Source organism: Pelecanus crispus, chromosome 4 (genome assembly GCF_030463565.1).
Source record: "Pelecanus crispus isolate bPelCri1 chromosome 4, bPelCri1.pri, whole genome shotgun sequence".
NCBI classification, from domain to species: domain Eukaryota; kingdom Metazoa; phylum Chordata; class Aves; order Pelecaniformes; family Pelecanidae; genus Pelecanus; species Pelecanus crispus.
In genome coordinates, this window is record NC_134646.1 from 53,186,294 (window position 1) to 53,210,658 (window position 24,365).

The window sequence follows — 24,365 nt, forward strand, 5'->3', positions numbered from 1 at the left end:
TTTTTTAAGGTGGATGAAGAGTTGTTTCATTACATACATAGAGCCAATCCCTCTTATATCAAAACATCTATGCTCTAGGCTTTATATTACTAGTACAATAAACTAGTTCTACCATCTTCCCCCTCCTTTTCTCTCAGACAGTGGTATGTAGCACTGTATGGTTAACTAGCATGTGTCAGGCTTTGTCCTAGTTCAGAACAAGCTAAGAAATCAAGCATCAATATTGCTCTTGGTTATTTAGAAAATAACCAGAACAACTCTGATCCACTGGTAGTCTAGCTGGTGCATGTTAGAGTTGTCTTCTGTAAATTGCATAGCAATTCACATTTGTTTATTTAGTTTGCAGTCATCTCTGTATGTATGATAGGCTTACTTATATTTTTGTCTCTGTAGTGTGGCTCATTCAGGCTTGATATGTACTAGCTAGATGAAAACCTAATTCAATTCTAGATGTTACAGTTCCAGTAAACTTGACTAAATATATTGTGAATGCAATATTAAGATAAAATCACTTTGTATATTAAGTGTTCAAAACTCAAATAGTGCTTCTGTAAGATAGGCCTGTGATACATAAAGTAAAAAGTGTTAGGGGCACAATGCTGAGATTTCAGAATATTAGTCAGGCTTGCATGTGTACTATGCACTTAACAGGCAGACATCTGTCTGATACATTAATTACACACTTAATGTTCAAGTCTGGGACTTGTTTAAGTCCTTTGTAAAACGTGACTTGTAAAGATCATCCCTTACAGTCTTCTAATCTGCTAGAAAATTTGGACATTGAGACTTTGAAGTATTTTAAATCCTTTCCTGCCATTGTCACTGACTTTGCCTATCCTCCACTGCTAGGGTTGACAAAATGAGTGGCCATTTGACATCATCTGACCCAATACTGTCATCATCAAGACTGGAAAAGAAGCAGCTACTGGTGAAATGACAAGAAACACGTAACACTAAGACAGTGTAGGGCACAGTTTAAGAGAGTCTTAATCACCAGACTTCCTTCAAAACTTAGTCTTTAAAATATGCACAGGCTGGTTGATCAGGCAGTTGCAGCAATGACATGAGTTGAGCTTAACACTCCTCTTTGTGCTTTTATTTTGGAAGCCGCTGGCAATTTGGAACGTAATGCATTTTCTCAGATGTAGTTTAGGTATCTTTACAAACATCATAATCTAGCTCCTTGGAAAGCTTCAGTATAATGTTAACATAGGTTTTAAAACATAAACTATAATCTTCAGAAGTGTGAGTAAGGCTGATACAACATGGAGATTCTGCATGCTTAATCGGTATAGTAACAGATAGTACCAAATTACTAGCAAATGAAAATGTGTGTTAACATGCTTCCTGTAAGGGAAAAACACTGTTCCAGGTGATCAGTAGTGCATTTGACAATGTCCTAAAACAATTGTACAAGCTCGAGAGCTGTATTCTGTAGGACAGGTGATATTTTAGGGAAACGAAGACGCATCAGTGTTAATCACTCTGAAGGTATGTTTTTGGTTGAGAAATAATGAGGTTTTAATGGATGGTTAAAACTAACAGGCATGTACCTGCAGGGAACACAGTTCAAAGGCTGTCATGTGGGTAAGAGACTGTTGGGGTGGGAACTGGAAAGATGATGTACTGAGGCTTATCTAGGAGCCTTAGTGCAATGTCACACTTGGATTGTTGGTATTTTGCTTGCCTTGGATTCATGGCTGCCTCCAGTGCCTCCTGATTGCAGGGAGAGCTCTCTCCCCCTCATGAAAAGATGGCAGGGGCATGCTCGTCACCCAACAGAAAAATTCCAGACCATCACACTGTAGGGCAGAGGGCTTGCTACACTCTGTGGGATATCACTTCAGAGCCTGAAAGAGCATGAAGTATCTCTCAGATTAACTGGCAAGGAGTAGGCTGGCATTTGTCTCCAGAAGAACCCTTGTGTAGAAGGAGTTGAGAACTGCTTCGGGTTGCTGAGCCTTTTGTGGAGATCATGCAAAAACTCACTTAGAAAGGTGTGCAGTTGGAAAACTGGCGTTGCCTGCTATCTCTTGGTTTCTTCCTAGTTGCCTGTATTTGTAGGTTTCCTCTTCCACCTGTGTGTGGTGTATGGTGTAAAGTACACTGTAAGGAAATGGTGCTCTTGGTTTTTGCTCCGTTTGTTGTGTCAACAAGCAGGAAGCTAATAAAGAGCTGCATGTGGTATATTATAGTTTCTAGATAACAGCTTTAGGCTGCAGGACTCTGGCAGGTCCATAAACATTTGGTTTCTTACCTAACAGTTAGTATTGTAACGGACAGGGAAGCACTTGGCATGGTAATAGGTTTTGCTTCAGAAGAGATTTGCTCCTACCAGTGTGAAACTCTGTGTGGCCAGTGCTGCAAGATATGTGTGTTAAGCACGCAATTAGAACATTAAACGGGCATAGAAGTCTCTGAAGTACGTAAATAGATCTGAGATTTCCCTTTCCTTTTCGCTCTCATTTGTATAAAGAGAATATCCGGTCTGTGGCTAGAAGTGAGGGGCAAAAAAGGATCGATTTCAAATGCTGTAGTAATGCTAGAAGTTAGTGCTGTAATACTGTAGGTCAATGGATGAGTTGGCATGAGAGGACAGACACAGACTTCAGAATCTATTTGAAACTGAATGCCTGGAATAATATGTGATGATTCTGCACTCCCCCTTCAGGCTGTACAGCATTTAAAAAATGTATGCTGAAAAACCTTTGTACCTCTGCAAAGAAAAGCAGAGGGATTTCTTCTGTGTATGTTTTAATCCTGCTGGGTCAGTTTAAGCACCTAGGTCAGGTTTTATCTGCCTGCAGTTAACTTTTGTTCAGTTCCTGCAACCTTTTCAAAAGCCTCCACGGTGGTGGGTGGTTGTTTTGTTCAGAACAACTTGAAAAGGATTTGATGACAGCTAAAATAAGCTGATGTTCCCGGACATGGGCTAGTGCCTGATCTTAAGGGAAACTCAAGAGGTTACGGTAAGAGTAAAGGAAAGGGAGAGCTGCCATGCTGCTTCAGGAAGCATTTAGTTGTTGTCCAGGACTTCAGACTGTGTTGATGGGGAGGGGGAGATGCAAGATGAGAAGTGCTGTTTCTCTTCCCCCAGCTGCTTTGAGACAAGATCAGCTAAATAAGTAGCTAGAAAAGTTCCTGAGGTACAGCGTCTTAAGCATTTCAGTTGGGCAAATTATCCAGGCACCACTCTGAAAAATGAAGTCACTTTGCTGTGGACTAGAATTGATTCATGACTGGCATGGTTGAAGTGTGAACAGAGCAAGTTGGGGCTGTCTGCACTAGCTTCTACAGACAGGCCCAAGGCAGAGCTTAGAAACAAAACATCACTTCTTCAGGAGTCTGTGTTTGTACAGTCACCAGCCTGGACTCTGAGAGGCACAGCAGGAAGGTGTGTGTTTGCCACTCACTAAGCTGGATGCAAGCAAAAATTACAGCTGACCAAGCTGTGGAGTGGCTGGGGGGGTGGGTTGGAAGACTTCCACCCAAGCCTAGCCTGTCAGGCCCTCTGCAGACACAGTTAATTTATTTTTGTGACTGCTTTCCCTGTGGTATTTGTCTGAAGCTGCTTCCTGGGTGTATAGCCCAGAGCAGAAGTTTTGAAACAATTTAGGGTGGTAATTTACAGCTAGCCAAATTTCCAGGTCCTCTCAAAGATAACATATGTACTGCTGCAGATTAAACCCAACAGCTTCCTTATTTGTATGGATGTTCTGAAGTCTCCCTCTCTGAAGTGCCATAGCTTGTCACAAGGCAAACTTTAAAATCAAAGTCATGGGATCAAATGGTCGATTCGTCTTTCTGTTGCATTGCTCGAATAGCTTGTATGCATTGTGGCGGGAGAATTGTAGAGTTTTTTGATGCTTCAGAATTAGCTGTGTAAAGATTAACATACAAGGTCAAGTTATGTACTCGCTTATGGCCTGGTTCAGATGCAAGACTGAGATTTGGTAACTCCTGAAGGCAGGGGGGCAGGACACAACACACCAAAAAAACAGTCAGACCTATGGGTCACACAGTACTGCATTGATGGGACAAGCTCGCTTACAGGAGGGAAAAAAAAAAACATCTAGAGTAGAGGTCAGCAGTGTAGGTCTCTGTTCTTCAGGCTCTAATAAAAACAGGTGGACCTTCAAGTTTGCTTTAGTGTTTATCAGTGTATTTGGAGAAGTTTGATCCAGCTCAAAACTCTGCTGAACTCAGCTGTGTTTCATAACTGTTAATATTGTACAGGATACATGTTTTGTAATGCTTTTCATAACTTGGTTCAGTGTGTTTTATGGGATGTGTTGGCAGCATTTCCTTACCTTTATTTCAGTAATTTAGGTGTAACTTGGTTGGTTTCATAAATATGAGTATATTATCTAGTTGGCAAGGATATATTCTCGTCCAAGTGTTCTCTCCTATTATATGTAGCAAGTACTCTGTTCTGTAGGCCTCTCAAGTTCTTACTCTTTCTTCATTTTTAATTTTGTCTTTCTCCTAAGTTCTCAAACTCTTTGCTAGCCTAATGCCAACATGCCCAAGGGTGAGGTTTTTTTTCTTCTGTGGATTGGTTTTGGGCTTTTTTTCAGTGGGGCAGTGTGTTCAGTTACCAATTATAATTAGGTATAAAACAGACTTTCTGAAAAAGGGAAAAGTCAATATATAGATGCAACTAGATGCTTCCTCTTTCATGTTTGGGAAGTGAAAATATCTGGTTGCTGTTTTAAGTCTGACCCCAATCCTAGTTGTACAAACTGGTCAGCCTCACAGAACATAAAACCACACTGAAGGTCAAAGTAATGGATTTTTTTGTATGATTCACTGTAAGCTTTGTGTAAGTTCTTTTGTTTAACATTTCAAATGTGCTGTATTACTTCATGCTGTAAAATGTAATTTATTGTAGTTTAGTGAGTTTCTGTGCTGACTTCAAAACTATGCATGGTGCTTTTCTCAGATGTTTTAATTTCATGGATTTTATTCCTATAATATTAGAGATTTCTCTGTTTCCGTAAAGCAAAAGAAATACTTAAAAAACAAAACAAATGACCCAAAACCCCCAAATATATCCCACCCAAATAGACCAGATTTGATTTAAATAAGGCTTTTTTTGGTTTGCTTTAATCATTAATATACTCTTGAGAGGAAACCCTTGTGAGTGTTTGATTTCTGTTAGTCTATGAAATCAGGAGGTTTTTTATCATAGAATCATAGAATGCTTTGGGTTGGAAGGGACCTTTAGAGGTCATCTAGCCCAACCCCCCTGCAGTGAGCAGGGACAGCTTTAACCAGATCAGGTTGCTCAGAGCCCCAGCCAACCTGACCTTGAATGTTGCCAGGGATGGGTCCTCTACCACCTCTCTGGGCAACCTGTTCCAGTGCTTCACCACCCTCATTGTAAAAAATTTCTTTCTAATGTCTATTCTAAATCTATTCTTCTTTAGTTTAAATCCGTTATTCCTTGTCCTGTCACAACAGGCCTTGGTAAAAAGATTCTCCCCATCTTTCCTGTAGGCCCCCTTTAAGTATTGGAAGGACGCAATAAGGTCTCCTCACAGCCTTCTCTTCTCCAGGCTGAACAATCCCAACTCTCTCAGCCTGGCCGCATAGGAGAGGTGCTCCAGCCCTCGGATCATTTTGGTGGTCCTCTTCTGGACCCGCTCCAGCAGGTCCATGGCCTTCTTGTGCTGAGGGCCCCAGAGCTGGACGCAGTACTGCAGGTGAGGTCTCACCAGAGCAGAGTAGAGGGGCAGAATCACCTCCCTCGACCTGCTGGCCACACTTCTTTTGATGCAGCCCAGGATACGGTGGGCTTTCTGGGCTGCAAGCGCACATTGCTGGCTCATGTCCAGCTTTTCATCCACCAGTACCCCCAAGTCCTTCTCCGCAGGGCTGCTCTCAATCTCTTCATCCCTGAACCTGTACTGATACTGGGGGTTGCCCCATCCCAGGTGCAGGACCTTGCACTTGGTCTTGTTGAACCTCATGAGGTTCACACAGGCCCACCTCTCCAGCTTGTCCAGGTCCCTCTGGATGACATCTCGGCCTCCTGGTGTGTCAACCGCACCACTCAGCTTGGTGTCATCTGTAAACTTGTGGAGGGTGCACTCGATCCCACTGTCTATGTCATTGATGAAGATGTTAAATAGCACCGGTCCCAGTACGGACCCCTGAGGGACCCCACTTGTCACCGGTCTCCATGTGGACATTGAGCCATTGACCACGACCCTCTGGATGCGACCATCCAGCCAATTCCCTATCCACTGAACAGTCCACCCATCAAACCCATATCTCTCCAATTTAGAGAGAAGGATGTTGTGGGGGACTGTCGAACGCTTTACAGAAATCCAAGTAGATGACATCCATTGCTTTTCCCTTGTCCACTGATGCAGTCACTCCTTCATAGAAAGCCACTAGGTTGGTCAGGCAGGACTTGCCCTTGGTGAATCTGTGCTGGCTGTCTCGAATCACCTCCCTGTCCTCCATGTGCTTGAGCATATCTTCTAGGAGGATCTGTTCCATGATCTTCCCAGGCACAGAGGTGAGGCTGACAGGTCGATAGTTCCCAGGGTCCTCCTTTCTTCCCTTTTTAAACTGGGCACAACATTCCCCTTTTTCCAGTCAGCAGGGACTTCACCAGACTGCCATCACTTTTCAAGTATCATGGAGAGTGGCTTGGCAACTACATCAGCCAATTCCCTCAGGACTCTGGGATGCATCTCATCAGGTCCCATAGACTTGTGTACACTGAGGTTCTTCAGGTGGTCTCGAACCTGATCTTCCCTTACAGTGGGAGGGGCTTTACCCCCCTGGTCCCCATCTTTTGGTCCATCAATTCGGGAGGGGTGAGGAGAGAGGCTGCCGGTGAAGACCAAGGCAAAGAAGTTGTTGAGTACCTCAGCCTTCTCCTCGTCTGTTGATACAAGTTTGCCTTTCTTGTTCATCAAGGCGGGTACGCTTTCTTTAACCTTCCTTTTCTGGTTGATACACCTGTAGAAGCCCTTCTTGTTATTCTTTACGTCCCTTGCCAAATTCAGCTCCATCCTTGCCTTGGCCTTCCTGACCTCCTCCCTACACAACCGGGCTGTTTTCCTGTATTCCCCCCAGGACACCTGTCCCTGCTTCCACTGCCTGTGCAGTTCCCTCTTACTCTTTAGTTTGACCAGCAGGTCTCGACTCAGCCATGCTGGTCTCTTCCCTTCCTTGCCTGATTTTTTACACTTGGGGACTGAGAGCTCTTGTGCTCTATGGAAGGTGTCCTTAAAGATCTGCCAACTCTGTTCCATTCCCCTGTCCCTGAGGACCGTCTCCCAGGGGGTCCTTCTGACTAACTCCTTGAAGAGCTGGAAGTTTGCTTTCCTAAAATTTAGGGTCCTGACTGTACTCCTCGCTTTTCCCATATCCCTCAGGAGTGTGAACTCCACCAATGCGTGATCACTGCAGCCCAGGCTGCCTCCAGTCTTGACATCACCGATGAGCTCACTTGCATTGGTGACCATCAGATCCAGTATCACGTCCCCTCGGGTAGGTGTGTCTATTACCTGGCTTAGGAAGTTGTCGTCTATGCATTCCAGGAATCTCCTGGATTGCCTACAGTTCGCCGTGTTGCTTTTCCAGCAAATGTCGGGGTGGTTGAAGTCCCCCAGCAGGACAAGAGCCTGCAAGCGCGAAGCCTCCCGGAGTTGGAGGAAGAAGGCTTCGTCAGCAGGCTCCCCTTGATCAGGCGGCCTGTAGTAGACACCAACCACAAGGTTCCCTTTGTTGCCTTTGTCTCTGACTCTTACCCATAGGCTTTCGACCTGCTCGTGGCTATTCTTCAGGGACAGCTCTTCACACTGTATTGATTTCTTTATGTAGAGGGCAACGCCTCTGCCCCTCCTTCCTCGCCTGTCCCTTCTGAAGAGCCTGTAGCCATCAATAGCCACATTCCAGTCGTGGGATTCGTCCCACCAGGTTTCGGTTATGGCAATCAGGTCGTAGCTGTCTAGTAGCACAGCAGCTTCCAGCTCCTCCTGTTTGTTCCCCATGCTGTGTGCGTTCATGTAGAGGCATTTCATCTGGGCTGTTGGCCATGTCACCTTCTTAGTGGAACATCCCTTGTTTCCCTCGGGGTGTTTCACGAAGGTTTCCTTGTGAGCTCTAACTATCTCAGGAGCCCCCAGCTCATCTCTGTCAGGCTTTGACTGTGCTGCAGTGTCCCCATCATGCCTCTGCGCAATAGGTTGAGGGCTCACAGTAGCACCCCATCCCCCTAACCACTGTGTATCATCCCACAGCTTGTCACAGGCAAGCCTGGTACGTTCCCCCTCCCCCTTCACATCTAGTTTAAAGCCCTGTCAATGAGCCCCGCAAGCTCCTGTGCAAAGACCCTCTTTCCCCTTTGAGAAAGGTGGCTCCCATTTGTCGCCAGCAAGCCTGGTGCCATGTAGGCCGTCCCATTGTCGAAGAACCCAAAGTTGTGATGGTGGCACCAGCCTCGGAGCCATGTGTTAAGAGATTGGATCCACCTGTTCCTACCAATGTCACCTCCCACAACTGGAAGGAGGGAGGAAAAGATGACCTGTGCCCCCGATTCCCTCACTAAGCGTCCCAAACAGGAGAAAACATTAAGATACTTCAGACGCATCAAGGATATAGAGGCATCTTAGCTGGAGCAGAGGCTGGTGTTACAGCAGCAGAAACAGGTAATTCTGTGACAATAAGTTCTAGGTTGGGAGACTTGTGTCCACCTAGGGCTGTGATACCACTGCGACAGCAGGACAGTCGGTGGATACCTGCAAGCTGTGAGGTGCTCTGTGTGGAGGATATGTCTCTGATACCTTCCTGGTCCCATGAGTATGCCTGGACTAGCGTAGGAGGTGAGCTGGCAAGTGAGCAGTAAACTTCTGTTGCAAGCAGGACTCCCCAGATTGGCTTGTTGGCCAGCAGCACTGCGGTGAGCTGGAAATCCTGAATCTGTGCACACATGGATTATTGGGATTCTTAGTGATGCTTGCCAGCCCAAAACAGTGCTGATAAGGGTTATTGCAGTTTGGGATGGATAGCATAGGTCCTCTGGTCTGGGGGTGTTGGTGGGATCATCACTGTCTCTGAAAGCATCCTGGAGTCATGACAGTGCCAAAGGTGTGGTGTAAAAGCTCTCCTGAGCTCCAACTTGTGTGCTGTTCCGAGTCCTGCTCTGCTGGGTGTTGTGCTGAATACCAGCTCACCTCTTTGAAGGCACAGACCGACGCCTTCTGTAGACCAAGATCTACACGGTAATTTTTTCCAAACCGAATCCAATGACTGGGTAATTAAATCACTGTGTAACAAAACAGCTAACAGCCTGGTGTCATTGATCTACCTGTTTTTACATGGAGCCTAGACCTATTACGAGTTCTGTGCTTAAAAGTAGGAAGCCTTAGCTTTTACAGAGAAAAGTTAGCACTCAGCCTGGTAGTTAAAAGGCTTAGCCTCCTTAACCTGCCAAAAATATCTCATTAGTCAGTTTTCCCGTATTGCTCTGGTAACTGTTTATTGTATGTGAACTAGAAGGCTTCCTCAGGATCTGGATTCTTCCAAAGATTGCTAAAAGAGCATTGCTAGCTGTGGCAATGAGGAGGGTGTTCAGTGGGAGTGGGGCAATGTCCAATGTGCTCACAAATATACTCCTGAACAAACAGGAGCAAGCATTAGCAGAAGGGCAGGTGCATAATCACCTTGTTGAATATACAATTGAAATAGCTAAGCACTGTTGAACTGTTTGGCTTTCAGCTCCTGCAGGCAATTTGGGCTCCTTTTGAGCCTTTGTGTTGGAAAGGAAGGGCTGCTGCGTTCTTGCGGAGAGTTTGGCTGTGTTGCAACAAACCTGGTTACTGATGCCCAGGCATACTTTGATGCACAGATCAAATGACTGTTGGGAGTGGCTTTTGGGGTGACGTGCCATGTACAGTGATGTCAGCAAAAGATTTTAAAATATTCAGGTGTGGCATAATCTGCCAATTAAACTGATTAGTGCTGTGGCTGAGTCCTGAGAAGGAGCTCTGGCTCTAGAGCCCTGCTTATTGAAGTATTTTATTTAGTGTCTTTGTCTCATCTTGTACTAGACTTTTACTTAGTACCTTCACTGCAGCGCTCTCTAAATTGAGGTAGAATACCATACCAAGGGCTATGTGCTAGCTCTCTTGCTATCTGGGGAAATATGCTACCAGCTCACAAATGTCCCTGACAGCTTGGAAGCTGTGACACTGGAAGAGGTCCTGTGACTCCTGTGGGATCAGGATGGAGTGCCTTGCTGCTCTGTTGGCGGAACTGAAAGCTAGTCAGGAGGCGATGCAGGCTGGACAGAAGGAACTAAAGCATGATGTGGAAACATCTCAAAAGGAAATCAGAACAGTGCTAGCACTGCAAAGGAGCCAGCAACAGGTGAAAGAAGATCTCAAAGCGGAGGTGAAGTCCAGTCACTTGGATATAAGAATGGTGCTTGAGGAAATCCAGCGAGTAAGAGAAGAAATGGAAGCTCGATTAAATACTCAGGCTGATCTGGTCTTACTGATCAAAGAAGTGAGCACCAATTTAACATGTGTAGACAAGGCTTTCCAGAAAATGGAAGAGAGGCAAAAAGTTTTTACCAGCCTACATCTTCCTACAAGAGAAAACGTTGAGCAAGGATTTTGCTTTGAAAAATGCTTACACAAGACACACATGGGTTTTGAAAAAACAGTGGAAGCTAACAGTTTGGACCAGGAATGTGAAAAGAAGGTGCTTAGGGGTAAGACAATGGTGACTGCAGAAGTGTGGGGAGAGAAGTGAGGTTGTTCCTACTTGTGCTTGTTCAAGTAGTTTGTTTAGGCTATTTGGAATGCTTTTAAGAAATTGAATTTTTTTAGAAATTGAATCTCTTGCTTAAAATAATTTCTAGCTAGCATAGACACTACTACGCAGACCTTCCTAGTACACGAGCAAAGGAAGGCTTTGATTTGGCTCTGCAAACCAAAAAGTGGGTGATAGATGTTTCATGTGGTAATCCAGCAACAGTGTACAAGATGGAGAGGCTCAGGAAACTAGCAGTATCAGGCAAGTTCTGAGATAGCCAGCCGGTCAAGTACAATGTCAAGTACTGGGCCATACCTGAGTACTTGTACATAACTTTATGGAACACACCCTAATGTACAGACGGTTGTGTATTTCTTGCTTCTGAATACCTATTAACTTAGAGAAGCTATGTATGGGAAACAGTTTGCTTTATGGAAAAGCTTGGGATGGGTCTTAATATCCTCCCCAAAGAACTGGAGTCCGTAGCTGCCATCTGTGTCGTGACCTCGGAGGGAGTGGGAGGATTTCTGGACCTTTTCCAAGTCATGGGGTATTCTTTTTGCCAGCGAGATACCAAATCTTCTGTGAATGATTCCGTGATCACAAGGCTCAGTCTTTGCAAAACCACGGCTAATTTTCTTTTTTAACTGGTATGAAGAAGGATAGGACCTCAGATGGTGATTCTGTCTGATTACTGTGCTACATGCAGTACTCGAGAATCTGATTTCTAGTCTTCAGAAATCAAGCGCTTCAACTAGATTGGGTACACTGGTTTTGAGCCTGTTGGAGAGGAGGCCAGAACCTAACTTAAGGGTGGAAATTGTTCTGCTTTACAAGTCTGACTGTATAAAGGTGGCAAGTAAAAAGGCTCTAGTGAGGACTTGGGCTGGTAACAAATACTGTAGAGTCCATCACTGATGTATTGTATCAGTAATTAGACTCATGATGCTTTTGTTTTAATGAAAGTGCGGCTTCTGTTTTGACATCACAGCATGCCTTCTATACAAATCTGGAAACAATCTGTCATTGCCCAGAGGTACGTAGGCCATAAATAAGCATTGGCGTGTCACTTGTGTTAATCTGCAGAGGCAGTTCATGCTACAGAGGGTTCATGCTAGTAGAGAAATGCTTTTCAACATTTGAAGTGGCTGTGTATAGCACATGTCTATGATAAAATTGCCAACAGGAATGTCACTGAATTTCTCTAGTGCATGTTTTTTGTTCAGCTTTTTTTAGTATAGTGTCCAGGGTTGGTTTGGTGGGGTGTTTGAATGAGCTTCTAGGAAAAGACTTGGTAGTCCGGGCACCATGATAAAAGCAAATGGTGTGAAACTGGCAAACTGATAAAGGCTGGCTGAACTCTGGAAACAATGGATGTCTGGAGTCTTGTGTCATTTGTGGTTAGCTGTTGTATCACTGTACTTAAATGAAATAACTTCATTAGGTAACAGCATGTGATGTAATCTTTTCCCAGAATAAAAATTGTCTGTAAACGTTTGCTCAGGTTTAATGCAGCTCTGCCAGGGTCCTACAAATAGATGTAAAAGTCATTTCATATCGTTAATTAAATGATGACATTAGCGTCTGTATTGGTGAATTTACCCGGTACCCTTAAATCAGGAAGAGTGCCCTAGTTCTCTATTTATTGTAAGTGGAGCATTCAGGAAGGGAGGTGGAATGTATGAGAGAGTAGGAGTGTGTGAGACAATAGGGCAGGGAAGGACTGACTGTATGTGTTTATTCTCTAGTCCCTGCTCTTTTTTTTTTTTTTTCCCTTCCTGTCCCCTTGATTATTGTCTCTTGTGACTTTTTTGAAGGGGCTTCAGAAGGTAACTGGTATTTTCCGAAACAGTGTTCTCCATTAGATTGCTGGAAATCTGATGTGGTTGCTCTCAAATGTGAACTGTCATTCATTTAAAGAGGTCTACTCAAAGAACGTCATTATGTCTACACTGTGAGAAAATCAGTGGTCACATTAGTTAAAACAGTGGTAAAAATGAGCTAACTAGAACTGGCAGCCAAGCTTGATCTTTCTTTCCCCTACAGATTTGTATTTTGATTTGGGTTATCATGTTGATATATCTTTTAACAGCTCTACTATTAAACTGCAAGACGGTATATTTCTAATTGAAAATACACCCTTTAACAGTCAGCATCTCTGAGCAGAAGTGTAGTGAAATCTCCAGGAAGACAAGAGCATCTGAGCATGATAAAGCAATAAGCTGACAATTCTCTAACTATGAGTGATGCCAGAAAATCCTGCCTAGAGAGGATTTATTTGGAAAATTAATAGGCTCAGGAGGCACTTTATACTCAGCTCAGTAAGAGAGGCACAGAGGACATCAGTATTTTGAACAGAAAACTTGTTTTTAAATGCTTTGAAAACAAGTGAAGGCTGTGCAAGACTGATGTATTAATGCTATAGTTGATGTGTCAGTCAGACTAACTTTAACTGAGAATCAAAGCTTTTGTTATTAATACTGTCTCTAGTTGTGTGATTGAACCTTACACTGCTAGGACTGTTGCAGAGTCACTTGGCAACCTGCAAACCAGGTGCTTGGGCTTCAGAAAGGATTTATGAGAAACTACTTCTATTTGATTAGTTCGTCCCCCGTATTTTTCCGCATGTTCCGATTTTTCTTTTTTCTAAATCTCACCTCTGAGGTTTTTCACTTTATCTTGAAGAAATCTTGTTAAGTTGAAACTGTACAGAGTAATCTGCTTAGATGTCTTCATTAAATTGCCAAGGGATATTTATGTATTGCATCAGTCTTTTATTGCAAAAGTGTTTGCTTCTTCCTTGTGTGATCAAACGGGGAAGACTGGCCTTATCTGCACAGCAGTACTGCACTCCCTTTCCAGTCTGAAGGCAGTGGAGAAACCTGTAAGCGCTGCAGTGTTTACAAGTCAAGCCTGGATTATGTAATGTGGTTTCCTCTGACATGAGATGATTGTGTACTGTGAAGGGATTGAGGTTGCAACATAACTAGGAATATTAAATCAACGATGTAATTTCATGGACTGTGAATAGTGGTGGGACAAACTTGAAATATATTGCATTTTACAGCATTTTTTAAAAGTCTTATCCTTGTGACTGAAATTGCTGACACTAAGAAACGCTGCAAGAGCTCTAGTTAATAAAGCTCAAACCTGAGCTGCATGGGGGGAGTTTTTGCAATGAAAATTTTTGAAAGGAAGAAAAAGACCAACTAAATGCAGGGAAAATGATTTTGTATTTAGCAATACTTTTAGAGTGCAGAAAATATGAAATCCTTGCTGCAAAACAAAAGTGGTCAACTCCTTTATTACAATTAAGTTACTGGACAGATAGGATGACAGATCTTGCATTTTATGAAAATATTTATTCAAAGCGCAGTGTGAAGAGTATGCTGAAAAGTAAGGCACAGAATAAGTGAAGGTAAGGATGAAGTACAACACACTATATACAAGGTTACGGTGCTAAAAATTAACCTGGCAGATGATAGCATCTGCTTTGCAGTGCTACTGAAATAACCCTTTCTCCTACTTAGTATTTCAGGAGGTGTTTATAAGAATTTATAACTACTTTCTTTTGAACCTGTCTTAAGATTTATTGAGACATCAACATAAAATACATATTAATTAGTTGTTGTTGTTGTTGTTGTTTTAGTTGACAAGGGCAAGCAGCGGAGTCCCAGGACCTCGTGCATACAGACTCAAGCCTCCACAGATGTGCGTTCGCCTGGCACAAAAACAGCCGAGTTGACGCAGTACAAAACAAAATGTGAGACCCAAAGTGGAATCATCCTGCAGCTGAAAAAATTCCTGACAAGCAGTAACCAGAAGTTTGAAGCATTGACAGTTGTGATTCAGCACCTGCAGTGTGAGGTAAAAACTCACAGCTAATTGATTTTGGGTTTAACTTGTTGAACTCTTCTCAGCAAGGGCTTCTGAAAATATTAATATGCCAATACATAACATCTGTGTTTGTGTTACAATGATTTCTGTTTTCCTGTGGAGGTAGCAGTAAATCTGCTCCTGGCATCAGCTGGATAGAAAAAATAAAACCCCTGACACCAAGTTTTATGGTCTCTTACAGTACAGCTTCACATTGTTTTTAGAAGAAAAGTTCTTATATGAAGTCAGAGTGTCCTTCAGGGCTGAGTACCTTTCCAAGTATATTCTTCAAGATCTGCCAGTGTAGGAAAGACTAGTTTCAACAGATAATCTGCATGACCTTGCTTTGTTATCTGACATTGGATAGAAGAGTGTATAAGGGGTAGATATGTTTCTGAGCTATTCAGAATGAAGTGTGAGTTATAATGGTTGTATTTATTGAATCCTGCATTACTGGTGGTGTCTTAAAATTATTGACATTTCATTAAAAAAAGTTAGAAATGCGCCTGGAATTTAGAGTGTAATTAATGTGATGTGGTTTAATGTTTATTTGTTCTAGTCTGTTTGACATACTTAATGACATAATCGGTTTGATATTGTACTAGAAACTTTTGGTCTGCTCTGAACACTGAGAAGAAAAATCTGAAGTTAAAGAAATTACAACGGTTACGGAATTATGCTGCAACAGTTGATGCAGGCTTTAATAGTGGTTTCTCTTGCATTTATAGCTAATGTTACAAGATTGGTATCAATTTTATTTCGGCTGTTCCCATATGCGGTGATTTTTTTTAGCCCGGTATACAAAAAAGCACTAAGTTGTCTTGGTATGCTGCCAGAAACGTAACATTCTCTTCTTGTGGGATAATACCTGATCGCTCTTATTTCATCTAAAAATACTGCATTTAAGTCCAAATCTGGTTCAACTCAGTAAGAGCAGTGGCTCTTAGCCAGTTTTGTGGGTTTGGTTTGGTTGGGTGTTTTAAACTCTTGATTGGAACACCTTTCTCTAAAGAACTAGTTTAAGATCTTCAAAGCAATTTGATACATGATTTTTGGATGCCTGTCATCTAATATGAAATTGTGAAATTCTCATTGCTAAAATTCTGTGCAATCTTCCAATTACTGTATAAAAAAGCAACTTGATTTTTGGTAACTTTTTAATAATTAAATGTCTTGGCCTAGGTTCTTCTCTCAAATATTTTATATTGCAGCTTTTTAGAATTCAGGAATACTTTATCAATGTAAAACTTAATGAGAAGAAGCCTGTCATACATACTTGCTTCTTCCAGGCTATATTTTACAGGTCACGTAGTCTAAACATGATTTTTTTTTTTTTTAATAAGAATAATGGGAATGGTTATTTAAAAAGAAAAAAGTGTTGAAAATTGAGGGAAGAGAACTGCATGGAGGAAACTAGTAATTTTGCTCCTTCATCTTCATTATTCTTTTGCAGATAGAAAGAAAGAAGAAATTTTTTCTATCGAATTGTATAATATGATTAATCTTGGAGAGTTAAGTCTAAGCACATGAAACTGGGCTAAATATGACATATCAATGTACTTTCATGCCAGTTACTGGTATTGAGGTTGTTCTCTCCTTCCCTAAGATAAGGCGATGCTTGGCAAACAGTCACTGTCCTATTCTTGTGTAATTAACCATAGGGGTGAGAAGGACTCTTCTGTTGTGGCTGGTGTAAGGAATACTCAGAATGTGGTAGTTAGCTGAGGGAAACATCCTGTAGGATTTCTGTGTTTCAGGGAACACTGTGAAGAGTTGTTTTGGTTTTGTTGTTTTGTGTTTGCTTTTGGTTTGGTGTTTGGTTTTTGTTTTGTTTTTCTTTCCAGTGCGGTGTAGAGTCTGGTATAGCTAACTTAATCTCAACTGAGCATATGTTTATTTTTCTGAAGTATCTCTTGGAGACCCCTTTGATATAGTTTTCAAACTCTTTGGGTAAACTCAAGGAGAAATGGGGAGTTAGGTTTTCGTTCATAAGGCAGGGGCTTGTAGCTACTGCAGAGCCAACTTGAAAGGAGCTTCAGCTTTTCTTGTTTAAAAAAAAAAAAAGTCATGCTTAGCCGATTACGTGAAGAACAAAGCTGTGCTTCCATTCCTCCCAGTAGAGCAAGTGTGAAGTGATGCGATGCAGTGTAAGCTGATGAAAACGCTTGCTGTAACCGGAGCAACTACCAGAAAGCTAAACCAGCCAAAGAGAGCTTTTCTTTGCCAGATTAGCAACGTGGACCATCCTAATGTGTGGTCAGAGCCAGTGAGAGGGTGAGATGGGGTTGAGGAGGGGCTGCCGGGCCAAATGGAGAAAAGAGCTGGAGTGAGCTGTTAGGTCACTGAGGCTGTGCAGCCTGGCTCCAGCCTCTTAGCAAAACCTGCCCCAGCCTCTCCCGCTTTCCATGCAAAGCTGAAGTTACTGGGAGGCGATTCAGCTGGTGGGTTTCTTTGGGTTTGCTTTCCTTTTTTTTTTTTTTCCCCCCCTAAGAGGTCCCAGTGCATTTCTACACAAAAGTTTAAAGTTGCTTCCTACGAGCTCATTTGAAAATGCGATATAGCTGCGAACGAAATCAGGACTTGCTGGTACTGACTTGTGTTGAAAATGCAGCCAGCCTATCTGGAGTGAAGTTGAGAGGCTGCTGTTAAAGGGTTAAGTGAGATTGAGCAATGCTGCTGTGCTGTTTCTGGCTGAGCAGGAATCTCTCGCAAAACTCTGCCTGAGCTCAAACCTGTTTGTTGCAAGTGTTATCTCGGAGCTGTCAATATTAACAGCTGGCTCTGATAATACCTTCATACTTGAGCTATCAGGGTTTGTCCAGGGGGTTTCTATGCTTAACTACCTTTACCAAGACTCTTCTGAATTTAAAAATCCTAAAAACCCAATTTCTACCTTGCAGGAACTACTGTTGCACTGGGTTAACACCAGATGGTTAATACCCTCTTGGCATTCAGAACACTTGATGGCAATGAACAGTGCGGCTGGTGAGAATGCCACGCTGTACCAAGTTTTTCCGTTGTTCAACAGCTGTATGTGCACTAGCTGCATTAGAAACACGTGTCAAACTGCGGGCTAATCACAAAAGCAAGCTTAGTCTTTCTAAAGTACTGCACTCCCCCTGATCCCCTGGTAATTCCTGTGACTTCATAACTGTTTTCCTGTTTTTTAGTTCAAATGAGAAAGGAAAAGTGGCAGTACAGAGGAAATAGTGAAATCAGCCGTTTACAGTAAGTGCATGAAGTGCAAAGGAGAGCCATCTCCCATTAACCTTTAACTGCATTAAGCTCTGAAATTTGCACCGCTGCATTTGAGCTGATCTTTTAACTTCCCCTGATATCCATTCTGCATATTAATTTTGCATTTATTTCTTGTCCCTTCAGTAGCAGATGCGTTCACAGAGACTTTCACGTGATTTAGCGTGGCTGCCAGTCCTGCAGCCCTGCCCTCTCTTACCTGGCCATCGTAGCTGCACGGGCTGGTGCTCACCCAGCCTTGAGGAGCCAGTTCAGGCATTTAGTCAGGAAGAAAAAAAAATTATTACGGGTCTAGTTTTATAGGTCTGCCCATACCCAAAGTGTTATGGGTATGCCCCTGCTCAGTGGTTCACTGGGGGGAAGGAGTGGGAGTGAAGAACCACCAGCGCTGGGGTGCGGTGGGAACGTGTGCCTGAGAGGTCTGCAGCGGTGTGGAGGAGCCAGATGCCCCTCGGGAAGGAAAAGCCCGAACTCGGATTGTTTTTGTGGTGTCTTGCTAAAGTACATCACCAGCTGATGAGACTGAGGCCCTGGTGATGCCTGCGTGAGCCTCTACCCCTTGCCTGCTGACAGGTGCTCAGCCTCAGGGCTGTCCCCTGCAAGGCTGCCCGAGCGCTGCAGCTGGGACGTTTGAACCTCAAACTCACCGCTGTATAGAAACTCTGTACTAGCTTGGTTTTAAATCTGGTTTTGACTGCTTAAGGGAGATGCAGTGTTCGAGTGAAAAGGTAGTATGTTAGAGTAACTTGAATAGCTTTGTGACTGTTCAAAGTGTGAATTGACAAATACCACCTTTTCATCCTCTCATTTTAATGCATAAATTCTCACACTGAGAACTACTTAGGCTGTTTAAAAAAAATTTAGATGGTAAAATTTTAATTATGATAAACACCCATCTCTGTTCTAGTTTAATAAATGAATCTAAGTGTTTCGATATATCTCAACAGATTCTGCTGCAGAAGTGAGCTTCAGATTTGTGTCTGTGCCACGTGGTGCTGCAGAGATGAACAGAAACTAAATTTCACTGTTGTGCTTCTCTTGGCATGGTTATGGGAAGACTGGTATTTACAGTTCAAATGCTACTTGGGAATGACTGTGGTGACATCTTCAAGAAGTCTCCTTCATAGAGGGAAATGCCATTGGAGAAGCTACAGAGCTTTGACAATAATATGTGGATACCACTAGTTGTGGATGTGACACAGGAAGCAACATAAGTAATGTGCTACAAATTGTGTGGCTGAAACAGGCTTCAGTATTTCTAGGTGGAAGTGGAAATTAATCATTAGTATATGAGCTACTATAACTGGCATTTCCTGACATATGGATGGATGACTGTAAGAGTTGAGATACTAGTTTTCTTGGGAACTTCTTAGCACTTTAAAGAGGGTTGTGGGGGTTTTTTTCCATCTCAGAATACATGGACACACATATCACAAAAATTGTCCTGGTCTTTGTGGAAGTGCGGCAGAAAATGTTTGTATTTATCAAATGAGAAATGCATATCTAGCTTAAAGAGAAAAAGTACACGTTGCATCACTAAACCCAAAACCATTTATAGTAAAAGGAAGAGTTTTAGAGCAGTCATGGTTTTGGTCTATAAATCCAAAATATATTGGCAGGCCTGTTGTTTAGAGCAGCTGTCTTTGAGTTAAATTTATAGTTCTGATTTTCTAGAACCTAACATCAAATTTGGCTGGTTCTCATTAGGATTGTCATCTGAAGTGTACTTCTACTCTTTAAATCTGGCTTCCCAAAATATGGACGTAACTTTTTGCTAGAGAGAATAAGGATATTTACTTTAGATAATTCTTGTGTTTTGTTAGATTTTTTTTTTTAAAAAAAAAAAAACAACCCCCAAAAAGCCCCCACTTAGAACAGAAGTCAAAAGATAGTATCTTGAATTTGAGGAATTCAAGAATTTTCTGTTCAGTAAAGGAGAGCGTATGAGTAATAACACAGTAGCTTCCCCCTGTACAGCAAACCTAGGCTCTAGCAGTTTGTATCTGACAGGTAGCTGTTAGAAAGCAAGGAAGTTTCAAATGATTCTCAAGTGGTCCCAGTAACACATGGCTGCTGGTGGACAACAATATTTTTGGCAAGAAGTTGAAGATTTGTGAGCTCTAACATCCAGAAAAAGATTTTAATCCATTAATTACTGTGAAACTAGGCTCTGGTGGAAATAACTTTTTAGAAGATGCCTTGGTTAAGCAATTTAATTGGTACACCTGTGTATTCAGAATGGGTTACAGCTGGAGAGAATCAGGAGTCCTGTCCTATAGCTACTCCTAGGAAGAGGTGTCTTGAGAAAAGATGCCTTTGACTGAAACAAACTTGGTGTTTTAGGCAACCAGTCTTGCTTTCCGTGAAGAAGCTGATTCTCCTGACTACCTTGTTATCTCTCCTAATTTTTTTTTCAAGAAGATGCAGAGTTAATGACAGTAGCAAACTAGATGTATCTATTACAAAAAATCAAAATTAAACAGAGCAGTTAGTGGAAGAAAGAAAATAACATCTTGTTTCCCTCTTTTGTTTTGTACTGCCTTTTCAGATTAAATTCTAAACAGCCTTAAAAAATGAATGATGTAAAGAAAATACTGTAATGTTGTGCCCAACCTTAGAATCTCGTATTCTAACATTTCAAAGAACTTTATAAAGATAATTGTAATTTTGTAGATGTGAGAACTTAAGCTGTGACTATAACTTGTCAAAGCTGCATGGTGTCTGACAGACACTTTGTGTCGTAGTTGGATGAGATGAGCAGAGACAAAAAACTGTAGAAAATACTGAGAAATAAGTAATTACTTAAATAGGGTAAACTTTTTTGAGATCAGAATTTTTACAGGGAAGGAAGGACTCATTCTATGTGACAAGTGAAAACTAGTATCAGAGTTCAGAACTCTGTAGCGTAGGAAACAGGCTGTTACAGAGAAGTTAAATAGCCCATATTACTATATCTGGACCTGATTTTGTAAGGCTATTGCATGAAGATGGACATCACTTCTAAATGGGAAAACAAAGATCCCATACGAGCATAAGATGCCATGTAAAGCTTGTAAAAGCATAAAGAGCCCGCAAGTATGTGATCTGTGTTAAATATATAGTGACTCACAGGAATCCTGTTTGGCTGGTTCCCTGCTTTAGTGTTTCACACACTAAACACCAGGAAATAAACATCTGATTCTCCATAAACATATCTAACAAATGAAAGAAGTAAAATATTAGAAATTACAGTGAGTTGCTATCAGCTAATCACGTAACTGTTGTATTCTGAGGCGTATGGAATTCTGTTTGAAGTAGTAAGTCAAAGTGAAGACTGCTTACTTCATTTGGTAAGAAGGCAATGCATAACACTAGCAAGGCCAAGAATAACTTGGAAGTAGTCATTTCACTGTATATTTATTGATTTGAGATGGCTAATATCATTTTCACTGCATTGCAGTAGTCGTCTGCTGCTCCTTTCAAAAATATACATGGAGCAGAGGGTGTAAATCGAGTTTGTGCCACTTCCTTGGCTCATGTCTTTAGAATCATAGAATGCTTTGGGTTGGAAGGGACCTTGAGAGATCATCAAGCCCAACCCCCCTACAGTAAGCAGGGATTGAACCTGTGAACTTGGTGTTATTAGCACCATGCTCTAACCAACTGAGCTAACCCAGCTGCTTTTGCATGTGAGTGATGTGAAAGAAATGACATTTCAAGGGTTTTTTAAGTGGGGTGGGGGGCAGGTGAGTTAAAAGAAAAAAAAAGTTTTGTTTCTAAAATTGCTGACTTCTAATTAGAAGATCTATTTAGAGGACTGGGTTTTGCCAGCGAAGAAGGAACAGGGACTGGTAGAAATACTGTAGTATAAGGACCAAAATAATTAAAGCAATTGTCATATTGCAAAGCAGATATGAATGGCCCTTTTGTTACCCCTTCATAATTACCTCCAGGCTATAGCTGATGACACATGAGTGACTGGTGTTTATGCAAAGATGTGACTCAATTTCTACATTACAGCCAGTGATGATGCTTATCTTTTCATGACTGGTGCGGCACAAGGATAGAGTAGACTCCCAATTTCTAATGCTTTTTCCGTAAGAGGAATATCTCCTTGGATGAGAAAGACTCAGATCTATTGACAGCTGAGACTGCACCAGTATTAAAACTATGATCTTTTCTTCCATACAAACCAAGTTCATCTCCTGTAAGGTCTAAGCACACGTTACAGAAGTGCTTGCAAATAACCATAACTTACAGCTATTTTTTTAAGATGCTCAGTATTTCTCTCTGAGTTTGATTTTAGGAGTAAGTGCTTGTGGTTTGACAGCAAATGGCTTTCAAAAATCAGGCTTTCCTTTCCCAGAATAAAATTAATTTGGCCCTGTATATGACAATAAAACACACTTAAGTGCTTCCGTTCTTTGCTCTGCTCATGAATTTCTGTTTTATGTGCTCTGAACAAATTTTACTTACTCTGGTCTAATAAAATGCTTTTTTAAAAAAGCATTGCAATGTTTTCATATTTAACACTTAATGTTCTCCTCCTGTAAGTTTTGACTCTTGAAATTACTTGTTTACAAAGTGAATTGCTGATACAACCAGAAGGCTGATCTATAGCCTTCCAGATTAGAGATGTTTCCACCTGCCAATTCTGCCTGTGACAGGTACACTTGCTGCCCTTCGTGTGAGACTCAGAGCTGCCTGCCTGCATGCTGCGGAGTGATTGGTACCAGCATCGCCTGGGCCTTTCTCCACCTTCTTTTATCAATGATCTGGATGAGGGGATTGAGGGTGCCCTCAGCAAGTTTGCAGACGACACCAAACTGGGTGGGAGTGTCGATCTGCTCGAGGGTAGGATGGCCCTGCAGAGGGACCTGGACAGGCTGGACCGATGGGCCGAGGCCAACTGTATGAGGTTCAACAAGGCCAAGGGCCAGGTCCTGCACTTCGGTCACAACAACCCCATGCAACGCTATAGGCTTGGGGAAGAGTGGCTGGAAAGATGCCTGGCCGAAGAGGACCTGGGGGTGTTGGTTGACAGCCGGCTGAACATGAGCCAGCAGTGTGCCCAGGTGGCCAAGAAGGCCAATGGCATCCTGGCTTGTATCAGGAATAGTGTGGCCATCAGGAGCAGGGAGGTGATTGTCCCCCTGTACTCAGCACTGGTGAGGCCGCACCTGGAATACTGTGTCCAGTTTTGGGCCCCCCACTACAAGAAAGACATTGAGGTGCTGGAGCGTGTTCAGAGAAGGGCAATGAAGCTGGTGAAGGGTCTGGAGCACAGGCCTTATGAGGAGTGGCTGAGGGAACTGGGGTTGTTTAGTCTGGAGAAGAGGAGGCTGTGGGGAGACCTTATTGCTCTCTACAACTACCTGAAAGGAGGCTGTAGTGAGGTGGGTGTTGGTCTCTTCTCCCAAGTAGCTAGCGATAGGACAAGAGGAAATGGGCTCAAGCTGCATCAGGGGAGGTTTAGGTTGGAAATTAGGAAAAATTTCTTCACGGAAAGGGTGGTCAAGCATTGGAACAGGCTGCCCAGAGAGGTGGTGGAGTCACCATCCCTGGAAGTGTTCAAAAAATGGGTAGATGTGGCACTTGGGGACGTGGTTTAGTCTAGTCTAGCCTTGATTGGCTTAGAGTGGACTTGGTAGTGTAGGTTAATGGTTGGACTGGATGATCTTAAAGGTCTTTTCCAACCTAAACGATTCTATGATTCTCTGGGCAGGGACCACGTCGCATCCCAGCATTAAGAGGGGAATGTTCCAGTATGGTTGCTATATGTTTGTGTCATGGGAAAAGTCCCATGACATGACCTGATTCCATGGGATATTTCAGGACCTAGAAGTGGGTTGTATCTGTTCCTTTGCAGTGTACCTAGTGCTTTGTAGTTTTTGGTTTGGGCAGTGCATAATGCTTTTTCAGAACCTGTTAATGGATAGAAGATATATAAGGCTTCACATGAGTACAATTTTGAGGAAGATCTGGAAACATTAATCTGAGGATGAAAAATTGAGTGAGAGGGTTTTGTTAAATGACAGAAGCTTGCTAAGAAGTTTGAATTGCCACAGAGCTCCTAGAGGAGGCAATATGTTGCATGGGGTAGACTAGGCAACTGTGGTTAAGTAGCTTATCACACAGCTATTGGAATGACATAGCTGCTTGAAATAAAGAAAAAAAAACCAAACCAACCCCCCAATACTTTGGTATATAAATGTGAACTTTTCAGTACTGGTTCTTGTGAATTCTTTTCTCTTAAGATCAGCTCCAAAAGGGTACACGTTTTGTTTCCAGAAGGAGTGTGGTAGTTTAAAATGTGAACAGTTATGTGTGGATAATTACTACCAGGTGGGCGGTGTTAGCTTATTTGGACATGCATACTCAAAACCTGTTTTCTGCCATGGTTTGGTCTTTTACAATTGAGTAGCTGTTGAAGGACTTGCAGCTCTTAACATGGAGGAAAAACTTGCAAAAGGTGA

General features: G+C 42.5%; 1 protein-coding gene across 4 annotated transcripts in view; it reads left to right on the top strand.

Moving 5' to 3' along the window:
- Positions 1-24,365, top strand: part of MTUS1 (microtubule associated scaffold protein 1) — a 95,484-nt gene that overhangs the window by 49,883 nt on the left and 21,236 nt on the right. For all 4 annotated transcript variants that reach the window (XM_075709361.1, XM_075709362.1, XM_075709363.1 and 1 more), the window contains one exon: positions 14,429-14,646. In XM_075709361.1, the coding sequence (XP_075565476.1) occupies positions 14,429-14,646 (218 nt within the window). The remainder of the gene's footprint in view (positions 1-14,428; positions 14,647-24,365) is intronic.